Genomic DNA, 15,839 nt, shown 5'->3' with positions numbered 1-15,839 from the left:
TTCTCATCTCCTCGGAGAGTGTCTGGAAAGAGGTGCAGCATGGGTCCTGGTTCGCCCACACCGCCGTTCCCCAGAGAGACGCTTTGCCTGATAGCAGTGTGAGTACGAATGCTACCTTAGACTGTTCACGGTTGAAGGTCCGTGGCTGCAACGAGAAATGCATGGAACATCTCGTAAGAAAGGCTCTGCAATAGTCAGGATCACCTGAATAACCCTCTGGTGTCGGTAGCCGTGGCTCTAGCTGGGAATCCGGCTCTGGCGGGGCGGGTTGAACTGCCGGTGTAGGTGGCGCAGCGGAACCCCTCAGATGTTGCAATTGTTGGGTCAGCTGGGATACCTGCGTCGAAAGGGCTTGTACTGCCCGACCTGTGCTGGAGATGTTCTCCTCTTGTTGATCCATTCTCGTGATACTGCGGGAAAGGAATTCGGTCAGACTCGTTGAACTCGCTGCATCCATGGTCTGGTCAGATCGTTCTGTTACAACACAGAGGCGGATGCAAGATGCAAGCAACGATGGTTTTAATGAATGTAGTTCACAGCAGCAACATGACAGACAGACTGTACTCAGAAGGAATCCGACCCAGGAACTCGGGTGCATCCTCCGATTATAACGTGCTGAGAAAACCAGGGGAGTGTGTCCGGATGAGTAGGAAGGAGCACAGCAGATAATCCACACAAGACAAGAGCACGGACACACGACACAACCTCAGAGAAGAAACAACGATCTGACAACAAGAAACACTGGTAACAGAACATATAAAGGGAAGATAAGTGGTTCCAGCTGGCGCAGACAATCAGGCCGAGATTGGGAAACCACGCCCACACAAACACTGGAGAGAGAGAGAGAGAGAGAGAGAGAGAGAGAGAGAGAGAGAGGGAGGCAGTGGATTCATGAACCGTGACAATCTCTTCTAGAGCAGTGATGTTTTGGGGCTGTTGCTGGGCAACACGGACTTTCAACTCCCTCCAAAGATTTCTATGGGGTTGAGATCTGGAGACTGGCTAGGCCACTCCAGGACCTTGAAATGCTTCTTACGAAGCCACTCCTTCGTTGCCCGGGTGGTGTGTTTGGGATCATTGTCATGATGAAAGACCCAGCCATGTTTAATTTTCAATGCCCTTGCTGATGGAAGGAGGTTTTCACTCAAAACCTCACGATACATGGCCCCATTCATTCTTTCCTTTACACGGATCAGTCGTCCTGGTCCCTTTGCAGATAAACAGCCCCAAAGTATGACGTTTCCACCCCCATGCTTCACAGTAGGTATGGTGTTCTTTGGATGCAACTCAGCATTTTTGTCCTCCAAACACGACGAGTTGAGTTTTTACCAAAAAGTTCTATTTTGGTTTCATCTGAACATATGACATTCTCTCAATCTTCTTCTGGATCATCCAAATGCTCTCTAGCAAACTTCAGATGGGCCTGGACATGTACTGGCTTAAGCAGGGGGACACGTCTGGCACTGCAGGATTTGAGTCCCTGGCGGCGTAGTGTTTTACTGATGGTAGGCTTTGTTACTTTGGTCCCAGCTCTCTACAGGTCATTCACTAGGTCCCCCCGTGTGGTTCTGGGATTTTTGCTCACCGTTCTTGTGATCATTTTGACCCCACGGGGTGAGATCTTTTGTGGAGCCCCAGATCGAGGGAGATTATCAGTGGTCTTGTATGTCTTCCATTTCCTAATAATTGCTCCCACAGTTGATTTCTTCAAACCAAGCTGCTTACCTATTGCATATTCAGTCTTCCCAGCCTGGTGCACTTCTACAATTTTGTTTCTGGTGTCCTTTGACAGCTCTTTGGTCTTGGCCATAGTGGAGTTTGGAGTGTGACTGTTTGAGGTTGTGGACAGGTGTCTTTTATACTGATAACAAGTTCAAACAGGTGCCATTAATACAGGTAACGAGTGGAGGACAGAGGAGCCTCTTAAAGAAGAAATTACAGGTCTGTGAGAGCCAGACATCTTGCTTGTTTGTAGGTGACCAAGTACTTATTTTCCACCATAATTTGCAAATAAATTCATTAAAAATCCTACAATGTGATTTCCTGGATTTTTTAAATATAATTTTGTCTGTCATAGTTGAAGTGTACCTATGATAAGAATTACAGGTCTCTCTCATCTTTTTAAGTGGGAGAACTTGCACAATTGGTGGCTGACTAAATACTTTTTTGCCCCACTGTAGCTGACTAGTCCAAGATCACATTCCCACCACATTATGACAATAATAGACAAAAAGGCATTAAGTAAATCATAACATATAGAACTGCATTGATAAGATTGAACAAAAATAGCTTTATTCTCATAGGAGAAGCAATCATTGGAACATATAGCATTAGGTCAGATACTAATGCAAATTGGTGATAAACAGAAATTAAGGCAAGAAACTTTGTAGCTCTATGCTTTTTTTAATACATTTTTTCAATACAGATTTACAGATATAAAACTACAGCTTCAAAAGTCTATAGTGTCAGAGTGCATGCCTGGGTGCATATGTGCATGTGTGTAGGATTGTTATATTTGTTGTCCTCCTAAGTGAGAAGTCAGATGACAAAAACAGTTTAGATAAGCTTGTGTCTTTGTATGTGTTCACTTATACTGTGGTTGTCTTGTGAAGAGTACAGCATGAGGGAGCTTGGTTGCATGTGCTTTTATAAGCAGTTATCATGTGAAGTGAAGTTTTACTTTCAAAGTGCTTTTAAGCTGTTGAATGTAGAAACAGAGGTTGGATGGAAGAGAAGGGAAATGCATCAAGTGCTGTAACTGTGTGTAGAAGAAACAACTTGTGGAGAGGTTTGGGAGAAGAATCAGGAATGGAGAGAGAGGAAGTGTCAGCGGTGATCGAGCGACCTTACCCTCCATCAGATGTGTGTGTGTGTGGCTCTGTGTGTGTGTGAGCGTGCTGAGAGTGTGTGCCACTGTGGTGGCTCTCTGGTAGGATAGGGGGGTCTTGGGCACTCTCTGATGGGTATAGCTGCATCAGTGCCCCCTCCTGGGCTCCCTCCTTACTGCATGACTGGCAGCTGCAGTGGAGGATCCTCTCCACTAGCTTATCCACACGAGGAGCATCATCACTGCCCGGGCAGTCCAAAGTCACCTATTCACACAATGCACAATACATTACACACATGCTACATGCACCCCTCGCCCCGCCCCCTCAGCACAAACACAAGCACACATGCATACACACACACAAAGACAAAGCACTGCCAGGACTTTCTCCTAGAGTCTTCCACACATGTCAGTCTCTGGCAGAGAGATTTAAGACAAAGCCTCTGCATCCATCTTCAAACAATGTAGCCCGCTCTGAGTAATGTTGTGATTTCATTCAATCAGTCAAGCTTGACACAGCTGCCAGACCAACAATAGGAGGCTGGATCTGAAATAATTTGACAATGCACCATCATGGTTGGAAACGGCAGAATATTCAATCTTGAGAAAACAATTAGCACACTTTCATGCCCAGATAACTGTTTTTAGTCAAGCTATAAAAATCCACCAAAATGTTATCCAGCATCAAAGGCATGCCTTTGTGGATCCAAAATAGTCATAAACATAGTCATAAATAATGTATCAACAGCTGGACTGATAAGGCACACTTCCTTTTTCAATATTGTATACAGTACATCAATCAAGTTTTTTCTCGAGGCATGAAGTCACCTCACCTGTGTGGTCCCAGACCCACTCCTATCCTACCTGTCTGGCTGCTCTTTAAACTACATACACCTCAATACAGGGCCTTTGTTGTTCCAGGACCTTGGAATCCCTGGCTACTAAACAGGCAGGCCCATTAAAGGACAAGAAAAACCAATAGTTGTGGTCGTGTGTTTCCGTAGTCTACTGGGGTTGTGTGGTTAGGTGTACTAGGGGTTTGTGGAAGTGTCTATATTCAAAGAGTAGTGTTACATCAGCTGGTGTGTGTGTGTGTGTGTGTGTGTGTGCGCGTGAATGTATGTGTTTGCGTGTGTACTTACCACCTCCCACTGAGTCTGTGCAGGCATGCAGGAGTCACAGTGCACCAGGGACTCAGTGGACTGGGGGAAGGTGTTGGGGACGCTGTAGCTGAAGCACTGCCCCAGACATGCCCTGGAATGATAGGGGAGAGAGGGAGGAAAGAGAAAGAGGGAAGATGTCACCATTCAGCTTTGATATCTGTATATTTTATGGCTGATTTTATTCTGGAGGTGACCATTACACACAGGGCCAAGTTAAACCAGGGGCTTGGGCCCAGGACCGTGGGGGGCGAAAGAGGCAGCAAAAAAAATAACATTATGTAAAAATAATAAAATAAAGGAAATATATACAGTACATATTATACAAGTCATCTCTCTATATATATATTTTTTACTGCAACCGCCAACCACAGGAGGATTCAGGAGCCCGCTTTCAATGAGTGTAGACAGCCTGCTGCTGCTCTGCTAATCATTAGATTGGGGATGAGAGGGGGTAGGAGGCACACATGGGTAACTGGGGGGCTCTGCCTTGATTGGGTAACTGCATAGTAAATAAATGTGACTGGTCAATTGTGAGTTAGTGGCTTACACATAATTGTTTTTATAATATTTGCTTTATCCAACCACAGGAGCCCACTATGAATGTTCAAGAGAGAGCTTAATTTAGCCACAGAGGCTTAATAGTTTCTCAAAAATAACTGTGGATAACATTTTATCATAAGCGCATACAGGTAACTGCCAAAATAAAGGAAACACCAACACAACGTTGTTTGGCCACTACGAGTTGCCAGAACAGCTTCAATGCGCCTTGGCATATATTCTACAAGTGGACCTAAACCATGCCAGGAAAATGCACCCCACACCATGGCCATATTATTTGTATCCCTCATTTACTCCAGTGTTTCCTTTATTTTGGCAGTTACCAGTTGACTACAGTCAGGAAGGCCACAATTTGGCCACCAAATATACAACTTGTTGCATTGTGGCCATAGACATGTAATCCATAGAAGGGTTTTGGAACCTCTTACCCTTGCAATTTGACTATTAAACTTGTGTGTACACAGGCAATGGCAGCCAGTACTGACTTCAATGGGAAATGCCATCTATGGATTATATTTCTATGGTTGGTTGCCTATTGTACATTTCTAAATACAATCACGTGAAAAAACATAAAGTTTGGAAAGCAAAGGCCGACTGCTGAAAGAGGTCTGTAGAAACAATATAATACATTTTTTCTCAACAACTCCCAATTTTTAGGGAACAGCAGTAGGTCTACTGTTTTTCAAAGTAGCTCATCTTGAGATAGGCTATTGCCAAGATGAGTGTATCGTCCATCACCGTGAGTAGTAGTGTCACGTTCGTTATAATGAGTGGACCAAAGCGCAGCGCACGTAGGGTTCCACATATTTATTGAGGTGAAACTTCAAACAACAAATAAATAAATTAACTTGCAGTTTATCGCACACATAGCACTAAACACAAACAATATCCCACCACACAGGTGGGAAAAGGACACTAAGTATGATCCCCAATTAGAGGCAACGATCATCAGCTGTCTCCAATTGGGAACCATACTCACCCCAACATAGAAATTAAAGACTAGAACACCCCCTAGTCACACCCTGACCTAAATTACCATAGAGAACCCCGAGGGCTCTCTATGGTCAGGGCATGACAAGTAGCCTATGGCTTTATCTTCATCAGTAAGGAGTCCGTGTGCCACAGGGAATTTTATTTAGTATCCTATAGCCTGTGATAAATATATATATACAGTACCAGTCAAAAGTTACTCACTAAAGGGATTGTCTTTCTTTGTAGTATTTTCTACATTGTAGAATAATAGTGAAGACATCAAAACTATGAAATAACACGTGGAATCATGTAGTAATCAAAAAAGTGTTAAACAAATCAAAAATATATTCTTCAAATTAACCACCCTTTGCCTTGATGACAGCTTTGCACACTCTTGGCATACTCTCAACCAGCTTCACCTGGAATGCTTTTCCAACAGTCTTGAAGGAGTTCCAACATATGCTGAGCACTTGTTGGCTGGTTTTCCTTCACTCTGCGGTCCAACTCATCCCAAACCATCTCAATTGGGTTGAGGTCGGGTGATTGTGGAGACGAGATCATCTGATGCTGCATTCCATCACTCTCCTTCTTGGTCAAATAGCCCTTACACAGCCAGTGTGTTGGGTCATTGTCCTGTTGAAAAACAAATGATAGTGGTAGCCATGCTGGTTGAGTGTGCCTTGAATTATAAATAAATCACTGACAGTGTCACCAGCAAAACACCCCCACACCATCACACCTCCTACTCCATGCTTCATGGTGGGAACCATTCACCTACTCTACGGTGGGAAACGTTCGCCTACTCTACATCTCACAAAAACTCTGCGGTTAGAACCAAAAATCTCAAATTTGAACTCATCATTGCTCATGTTTCTTGGCCCAAGCAAGTGTCTTCTTATTATTGATGTCCTTTAGTAGTGGTTTCTTTGCAGCAATTCAACCATGAAGGCCTGATTCACGCATTCTCCTCTGAACAGTTGATGTTGAAATGTGTCTGTTACTTGAACTCTGTAAAGCATTTATTTGGGCTGCAATCTGAGATGTAGTTAATTGCCAATTTCTGACTGTGGTAACTCTCGTGATCTTATCCTCTGCACCACGGGTAACTCTGTGCCTTCCTTTCCTGTGGCGGTCCTCATGAGAGACAGTTTTATCATAGCACTTGATGTTTTTTGCGACTGCACTTTAAGAAACGTTCAAAGTTCTTGAAATGTTCCGTATTGACTGATCTTCATCTTTTAAAGTAATAATGGACTGTGGTTTCTCTTTGCTTATTTGAGCTGTTCTTACCATAATATGGACTTGGTCTTTTACCAAATAGGGCTGTCTTCTGTATACTACCCCTACCTAGTCACAACACAACTGATTGGCTAAAACATATTAAGAAGGAAAGAAATTCCACAAATTAACTTTTAACAAGGCACACCTGTTAACTGAACTGCATTCCAGGTGACTACCTCATGAAGCCGATTGAGAGAATACCAAGAGTGTGCAAGATGATGTGCTGTCTTCAAGGCAAAGGGTGGCTAATTTGAAGAACCTCAAATATAAAATAGATTTTGATTTGTTTAACGCTTCAAGACTGTTGGAAAAGCATTCCAGGGTAAGCTGGTTGAGAGAATGCCATGAGTGTGCAAAGCTGTCATCAAGGCCAAGGGTGGCTACTTTGAAGAATCTCAAATATAAAATATATTTTGATTTGTTTAATACTTTTTTGGTTACTACATGATTCTATATGTGTTTTGATGTCTTCACTATTATTATACAATGTAGAAAATACTAAAAATAAAGAAAAACCCTGGAATGAGTAGGTGTATCCAAATGTTGAACTGGTACTGTATATACAAAAGTATATGGATGCCCCTTCAAACTAGTGGATTTGGCTATTTCAGCCACTCCTGTTGCTGACAGGTGTATAAAATCGAGCACACAGTCATGCAATCTCCACAGACAAACATTGGCAGTAGAATTGCCTTACTGAAGAGCTCAGTGACTTTCAATGTGGTACCGTCATAGGACTTTCCAACAAGTCAGTTTGTCCAATTTCTGCCCTGCTAGAGCTGCTCCGGGCAATGTTAAAGGCTGTATTGTGAAGTGGGTATGTCTAGGAGCAACAAAGGCTCAGCCACGAAGTGTTTGGCCACACAAGCTCACAGAATGGGACCGCCGGGTGTTGAAGCGCGTACGCATCGTTTGTCCTTTGTTGCAACACGCACTACATCAGCACAATAACTGTTCGTCCAGAACGCTCAGCACCTCAGACTGGAGTGAAGATTCACCTTCCAACAGGACAATGCCCCTCAGCACAGGAGTGGCTTCGGGACAAGTCACAGAATGTCCTTGAGTGGCCCAGCCAGAGCCCAGACTTGAACCCGATCAACATCTCTGGGGAGGCCTGAATATATCTGTGCAGCAACACTACCCATCCAACCTGACAAAGCTTGAGAGATCTGCAGAAAATAATGGGAGAAACTTCCCAAATACAGGTGTGCCATGCTTGTAGCATCATACCCAAGAAGACTCTATGTTGTAATCGCTGCCAAAAGTACTGAGTAAAGGGTCTGAACACTTATGTAAATGTGATATTTCAGATTGTTTTTATTTTTATAAATTAGCAAAAATGTCTAAAACCTGTTTTTGCTTTGTCATTATGGGGTACTGTGTGTAGATTGATGAGGAAAAGAAACAATGTAATCAATTTTAGAACAAAGCTGTAACGTAATAAAATGTGAAAAGAGTAAAGGGGACTGAACTTTCCAAAGGCACTGTATATATTGTAATGACCTGACTAGATCATAAAGGAACAATTGTCCAGACAGAGGATTGAGTTTACGAATTGACGGTTTATTAAACCAACTTTACACAGGCTACTGTTTGGCTATAGCCCACGCCAAATAAATGAAAGGTAACCCACAAGCCAATCGTGACCTTCTCTTGTGAAGCCCATACATAAGAGAGAGAACAAAGGCTAAACCTGGTCTTAACTTCCAATGCTCCATCCCCCTGCCCAACCCCCCTCCACGCCACTCCGCCAACCGCCAGGATGCCCGGCATCAGAACATTCCTGGCATTCCTGTGATTGGTAGATAGCAGGTTGATTGCCATGTTGGACCCCGCGAACACTGGGTACTGGTAAGTACAACACAACCACCTACTAGCCTAACACATAACACACAGCTGTCTGTGCGGGTCACTACAATATCTTGCCTCCTCATACTGTACAATATGGTACGCTTCATTGGCCTGGGCTATTGTTTGTTTGAATTAAAGACCAGATTGATCTCAGTTTGTGAGAGTAGCCACTGATTTCGGTAATTTGTGTGGTATTACAAAAGATGCAGCTCATGCCTTCTGTCATGTAAATTATGTAGAATAGCATGAAATTCTTTTTTAAAAGGCCAAAAAAACAGGACATGGTAACAAATGTTCCCCATGTGTGGAAATCCTAAAACAGATATGATGCCCTGGGTGCACATTCAAATTAGGGTGATATTGGGGTAATTTGGCCATTCAAAGTCAAACTTCATTCCTGCTTTCAGTTATTAAAAGGAGTCATTCACCCTCTTGAAAACAAATGCCTGTGCATATGTGCTGTGTTGCGTGGACTTGAGTTTGTGGTGGTGTGTGTGTGTGTGTGTGTGTGTGTGTGTGTGTGTGTGTGTGTGTGTGTGTGTGTGTGTGTCACACTGACCTGTTTTGGATAGAGCGAGGCTGGCAGCCGGTGTGCCCGACTATCTGTGTGATGTTCTTGGCCTCACACCAAGCGCTCTTGTCAGGGAACAGCGCCAAACGGTTGATGTGAGCGGGCGGTGCTGCTGAACAGAGCGCAAGCAGCGCGCAGCAAATCACAATTCTTTTCCACATGACTGCACCTTAAAGAGGATTAAAAAATATATATTTAAAAAAATAAATAATAATAATATCTATATATATATATGTATATATACATATATATATTGTTATAATAGGTCTAGCCTACTTTACCTGTTGTTAAATATTTAATGTATATTGTTTTACATAGCAGACTGTTTTGCACAAGAAACCAAATTATAAAATGTGTGCCATTATATGGTGGATTACATAGCTTTAATATAGCCAGTTGCTGGTTTGCAGCATTCTGGATCCTCTTCTTCAGTAATCTATTTAAACACGGTAATGACCTGCACTGAGCTGTGCTCACATGGCCGAATTGGCTCTGGTTTTGGCAAATGGAGAAAAACAATTTGCTTGGTTCAACGTAGCCCAGCAGACAGAGAGGGAGAAAGGAAGAGACAAAGGGGGAGAGAGGGGAGATGTCTGCTTGATACACACTAAGAGCATAGTTTCATTCCAGTTTTTCTAATTTGTTGTGTAATGCCATGACATGTTAAATATGACAATGGCCAGTGACAGTGCCTTGTGAAAGACGTGGCCTTGTGTCAACTGTTGTCTAGCTCAGTGGTTCTCAAACCTCTCCCCAGGAACCCCCAGCCGTTCCAGAGCTAGCACACCTGATTCAACTTGACAATTAACACAATAAAGAAACCTATGCCATTTTGACCATATAACATGGCTAAATACGAAAAAAGAATCCTGTATTGTTCTTCTAAATGTTATTTCTAGCACTTTTTGAAATAGAGAAAGGTGGGTTTTATACAGCACCAAACGTGGATTCAACAAGGGTTGTAACGATAGTGAAACTTTGTTTTGTGCTATATAGAACCTAAGGAACGGGTTCTTTAAAGCACAAAAAAGGTTCAATTTAGAACCATATGAGCATGGTTCTTTAAATAACCTCCAAAAGGGGTTCTAGTATAGCACCCAAAAGGGATCCGCTATCGTTACGAGTCAAATAACCCTTATTTGGCACTATATAGAACCATTTGTTTTTAGTGTGTACCACCTGACTCTAATAAACTATCAACCTCCACAAAATCTTTTCTCTGGTTTCTTTTAAAGCTGCGTAGGTCGGTTTCGTCATTTACAAACGTCTACAAAAAAACTCTCTTGTTTCTTATAAAATTAATAGGTCACGTAATTTCGGCTACAAACCTTTCCACAAATACAGTTTTACTTCCATGGACTTTTTAGTATTGAAGACGCTTTGCTGTGCCTTCGGGCAAATAACATTCCTAAAGAATTCAATATCCCTGTGCAACGACCAACTGCCCTGCGGCTGTAAAATTGAGAGCGTGAGAGGCGATTGGCGAGGGAAGGCATTTACAAAAAGAAGCGCACAAGAAACTGTGGAAAATTAAAATACGTGCTAATTCTACAGATGGGCTGCTTCGTGCATTCTAGCGCTTTTTTTTGCACTAACATAATTATACACATTTAGCCTTTATAGGTCTAATTACTTGAATGAGTAAACCTTTTGACTCTATGGGCCTAGTTTATAATCAGGTCATAAGATATGTATAATGCTGAACCACTATTCTAAGAACAAGGCTACAGAGTATAGAAAAATAACTGACAAACATGCGAATTAAATAGGGTAAAACTAAAATATTTAATGATCATGTAGGACTATATGTTCAGCAAATAATCATCAGACAGCTCCACAGAATAAAACCACAGGAAACAATTACGACGCGCTTCTCAAAAGGGAAAGGTCAGTTTTCCGGACAAATTACAGCTCTCAATAAACACTGTATCGAAGTTTGCAACGTGACATTTTGTGTTGTAACTCTTTGGCATCTCTCCGAGACAGAGAAAGGGATCAAAACTTTGCGTCTGGACAGGCTGTTAGTTTTAAAAAGCGTTCACTTACCGTTGGGAATCACCGAAATGCAGCAATATCCCGCTGAGACCCCTCACTAGATCTTCAACGCCCGTCTCTCCCAACCCTCCCTCGCCACCCGTCCCGCAGGAGACAGGAGAGATGCGTGGAGTCTATGTGCTGGAGTTGCTACTTGGAAATGGAAAATATAACTGCTTTCAGAAAGGCAAGGTTCATAGAAAACAATTACATCATCCGCCAGAGAGGGACGGTCATATGGAGAGGGGTGAGGAGATAGTGTGCATTAGAAACTATCTGTCTCCCAGTCCATCAGCGCACTGGGTCCCTCCCCTCCCACCCGTGCTCTATCCCTCCCGTCCGGAGTCCGTTTCCACCTCTTCTCCCCAAAAACGTTTCACCGGTAGGCTGTCATTTCGGTGAAGCTGTAAGCTACTCCGTTCTCTCAAACTTTATCTCGCCTTTGCTTTGGTTGCTGGATTTGGGTATAGGCGCGGCTGCGCCTCCAGAAAGGAGTCCCGCTGTGTCTTTGGGCGAGCGGGAACATGAGGGGGAAAATGAGTTTGGCAGGTCTGAATTTTAACCGTTTTACAGCGAAGGGAGCCGCTCTCAATTTCAGGTCATAGGTCCTACAACACCGCATAGGCATCATGACCTGTTCTGTGCAAAACGTAGGGATTGTCCCAGTTCATTTTTCTCGTGCACCGTGTCAGCTCTCTTTGCTTTCACACAAGAGGGTTTTTGGGAGCAAAATGTTTATAAGCTTATGTCATGTGCTGATTCATTTAGAAAATAATTGTGAAATATAGCTGCAAGCAGCAATGAACGGGGTTCACAGGATGACAGAAAGGACACAAGATCAGTTGGGTAACAAATCAAGCACCCTATCATGCAGGAACTATCTTCCTTTTCTGCGGTATGTTTACTTTAATATTTATATTTTTGACTACTTTTACTTCACTACATTCCTAAAGAAAATAATGTACTTTTTACTCCATACATTTTCCTTGACACCCAAAAGTACTCATTACATTGTCAAATTCACACACTTATCAAGCGGACATCCCTGCTGCCTCTGATCTGGTAAACTCACTAAACACAAAGACTTCCTTTGTAGAGATGTCTGAGTGTTGGAGTGTGCCCCTGGCTGGCTGTAAATTAAAAAAACAAGAAAATGGTGCTGTGTGGTTTGCTTGATATAAGGAATTTGAAATGATTTATACTTTAACTTTTGATACTTAAGTATATTTCAGCAATTACATTTACTTTTCATACTTAAGTATATTTAGAATCAATTACTTCTAGACTTTTATTCAAGTACTATTTTACTGGCTGGCATTCACTTTTACATGAGTAATTTTCTATTAAGGTATCTTTTATCACGTTTTAGGTATGACCCAGATGCAGACAGTGTTGAAGAAACAGAAGTTTATTTCTAAACAAGGGCAGGCAAACGACAGGTTAAAGGCAGGCAGGGGTCAATAATCCAAAGAGGGTGCAAAGGGTCAAGAATGGCAGGCAATCTCAGCGTAAATAATGTAGTGCCATTTTGTAATGTAGTGCCATAATGTAGTGCCATTTTGGAATCACTATTATAAATAATAATAGCATATTTTTCTTAGCACTTCTGCATTAATGTGGATACTACCATGATTATGGATAATCCTGAATTAATTGTGAATAAAGATGAGTGAGAAAGTTAGAGGGTCAAAGATCAAACCCCCAAGACATGGTAACTTTTCACTATTACCAATAACAAGGGAGGTTAGCATGAATTAGTGGTATGATCTTTGACACTTCTAACAGCTCCACCTACAGGCCAGTCGGTGCCATTTTTTTTACCAGGTTACTCATGGCCTCTTGTTTCTGTGCCAAATTTAAAAAAGTAAACAATCTATGCTTGAGTTACTTGACGATGTCAAAGATTTTTTTAAATCTAAGAATAGCTTCGCTGTGAACCCCTATATGTTGCAAATAGTGACAAATGCATCACTTGTGTCAGTTCACACTTCCTTTTGATTTATTGTAGCCTATCTGATTTACCATCTATGAATGTGTCATTCAATGTGTTTCTATAGGCTAGTAGCAGTAAGGCCAAATTCAATGTTTCATCAAATATATATATATATATATATATATATACATATATTTTATACCTACAAGGGTCCTAAAATTCTAAATCAAAATTCTAAATCAAACAGCTAAATGATCCATGGTATGACCATCTTAAAAAAATATGACCATCTGTGTTAGCTTAGTAGACCCCCCTCTGGCTCAGAGTGGAAGTGTAGATACAGTAGGCAGGCCATGCATGGTGTCCTTGAGGGCCAGGCTGTTCAGGTTGGTTTTGTCCCAATCTTTGAATAAGCCACTGATTAATACCTTGACAACAATGAATGGACCTTCCAATAAATCTCTTGAGGAAGTAAGTGCCAGAGACAAATTAAAACCAACAGACGCTCCTTAGATCATGACTCATGAGCTGTGCACCACTCTAGTACAGTCAGTCACTGTCCCAGACTGCCAGTGGTTATTCCACATTAGGATTTGGCATAATGGAGGAATTTTGTCTCTCTATGAACAGAAATGTCTTCAACAGCCATTACAGGGATGGAACTCTATTTTCCTCAAATAAAATCTGTGCATGCTGCCCTGGCACTCCGCTCTGTCTCTCTCACTGCCTCATGTCAGTTCTGGCTGCAGAACAGACCACATCTGATTGGAAAATTGTTGTAATTATGATTCTGACATGCATATGATATGCAGGTTAGCGTTTTTTTGTCGTGAACCTTGTTCTGGAGGAAGCTCTGCTGAGCAGTCACTTTCTGGCACAGCCATAAAGTCATAAAATTAGATTTTAAACCTAAATCCTAACTTTAACCACAATGCTAAACCTAATCCTAACCTTAAATGAAGACCAAAGACATAATTTCTGAATTCATACATTTTTACAATATAGGTAATTTTGACTTTGCAGCTGCCCTATCGAAGGGGAAATAGTTCAGTTCTGCCTCCAGGATAAGACTACTGATAATAAATGCCAACCTGCATATGATATCTGAACCAGCTCTGTGTTTTCTGATTAGTGGCAAGGTTAATAGTGATTATGATTGTCGTTCTGGAGATTCTGTCAGACAGGCACAGACAGGTACACTCTTATGCCCCAGAAATCTATCTCCACTTCCCTCCCCCTCTGCAAGTGTGCAGCTTTGATTGTATCCATAAGCCCCCATGCTCTCTTGCAGACAAATACTATATTAATAGACAGGGGAAGAGTGAAATAACAGAATCTGTTTTTGAGAGGATGCCAACATATACTCCTTACTTTGTGACTAATGCATTGCAGAATGTGTGCAGGAGTGTTTACATGTACTGTATGTGTGTGTAAGAGTGTGTCTCTCTCTGTCTATCTTTGCTCGTGTGAAAGAACATTTGTTTATATACTGAACAAAAATATAAATGCAACATGCAACAATTTCAAAGATTTTACTGAGTTACAGCTCATAGAAGTATATCAGTCATTTGAAATACATTTGTTCGGCCCAATCTATGGATTTCATGACTAGGAAGGAGTGCTGCCATGGCTGGGCAGGGGAGGGCATATAGGCCCACCCACAGGGGAGACAGGCCCGGCCAATCAGAATGAGTTTTTCCACACAAAGGGCCTTATTACACACATGATAGAGAAATGAACATTGAAATCTCTGGCAACAGCTCTGGTGGACATTCCTGCAGTCAGCATGCCAATTACATGCTCCCTCAAAACGTGCAACATCTATGGCATTGTGTTGTGTGACTAAACAGCACATTTTAGAGTGGCCTTTTGTCTACAGCACAAGGTGCACCTGTGTAATGAGCATGCTGTTTAATCAGGTAGATGGATTATCTTGGCAAAGGAGAAATGCTCCCTAACAGGGATGTAAACACATTTGAGAAATAAGCTTGTGTATGGAACATTTCTGGGATCTTTTATTTCTGCTAGTTGAACAAGAGACCAACACTTTACATGTTGCGTTCATATTTTTGTTCAACATACATACATGCATGCATGTACAGTGGGGAAAACAAGCATTTGATACACTGCCGATTTTGCAGGTTTTCCTATTTACAAAGCATGTAGAGGTCTGTAATTTTTATCATAGGTACACTTCAACTGTGAGAGAAGGAATCTAAAACAAAAATCCAGAAAATCACATTGTATGATTTTTAAGTAATTAATTTGCATTTTATTGCATGACATAAGTATTTGATCAGAAAAGCAGAACTTAATATTTGGTACAGAAACCTTTGTTTGCAATTACAGAGATCACACGTTTCCTGTAGTTCTTGACCAGGTTTGCGCACACTGCAGCAGGGATTTTGGCCCACTCCTCCATACAGACCTTCTCCAGATCCTTCAGGTTTCGGGGCTGTCGCTGGGCAATACGGACTTTCAGCTCCCTCCAAAGATTTTCTATTGGGTTCGGGTTTGGAGACTGGCAATGCCACTCCAGGACCTTGAGATGCTTCTTACGGAGCCACTCCTTAGTTTCCCTGGCTGTGTGTTTCGGGTCGTTGTCATGCTGGAAGACCCAGCCACGAGCCATCTTCAATGCTCTTACTG

At 42.0% G+C, this 15,839-nt stretch overlaps 1 protein-coding gene across 1 annotated transcript; it reads right to left on the bottom strand.

Annotated features, from left to right (window-relative positions):
* Nucleotides 1-2,270: 2,270 nt before the first annotated feature.
* LOC135540025 (neuroblastoma suppressor of tumorigenicity 1-like) lies at nucleotides 2,271-11,574 on the bottom strand. Its single transcript, XM_064966324.1, has 4 exons — nucleotides 11,270-11,574; nucleotides 9,212-9,392; nucleotides 3,970-4,081; nucleotides 2,271-3,092 (listed from the first exon to the last, which is right to left on the bottom strand). Exons 2-4 carry the CDS (start codon nucleotides 9,382-9,384, stop codon nucleotides 2,847-2,849), a joined length of 531 nt encoding a protein of 176 aa, XP_064822396.1. The 5' UTR covers nucleotides 9,385-9,392; nucleotides 11,270-11,574; the 3' UTR covers nucleotides 2,271-2,846.
* Nucleotides 11,575-15,839: the final 4,265 nt, after the last annotated feature.

This window comes from Oncorhynchus masou, chromosome 5 (assembly GCF_036934945.1).
Source record: "Oncorhynchus masou masou isolate Uvic2021 chromosome 5, UVic_Omas_1.1, whole genome shotgun sequence".
NCBI classification, from domain to species: Eukaryota; Metazoa; Chordata; class Actinopteri; order Salmoniformes; family Salmonidae; genus Oncorhynchus; species Oncorhynchus masou.
The sequence above is the reverse complement of the archived record's forward strand: the minus strand, read 5'-3'. Positions and strand labels throughout refer to the sequence as shown.

What these genes read in the sequence shown, in the direction of transcription:
- LOC135540025 (XM_064966324.1), bottom strand. Translation starts at nt 9,384, where the DNA reads ATGTGGAAAAGAATTGTGATTTGCTGCGCGCTGCTTGCGCTCTGTTCA. An exon ending in CCTCGCTCTATCCAAAACAG is followed by an intron (nt 4,082 to 9,211) that starts GTCAGTGTGACA and finishes CTATCATTCCAG; the next exon opens with GGCATGTCTGGGGCAGTGCT. An exon ending in CACAGACTCAGTGGGAGGTG is followed by an intron (nt 3,093 to 3,969) that starts GTAAGTACACAC and finishes TTGTGTGAATAG; the next exon opens with GTGACTTTGGACTGCCCGGG.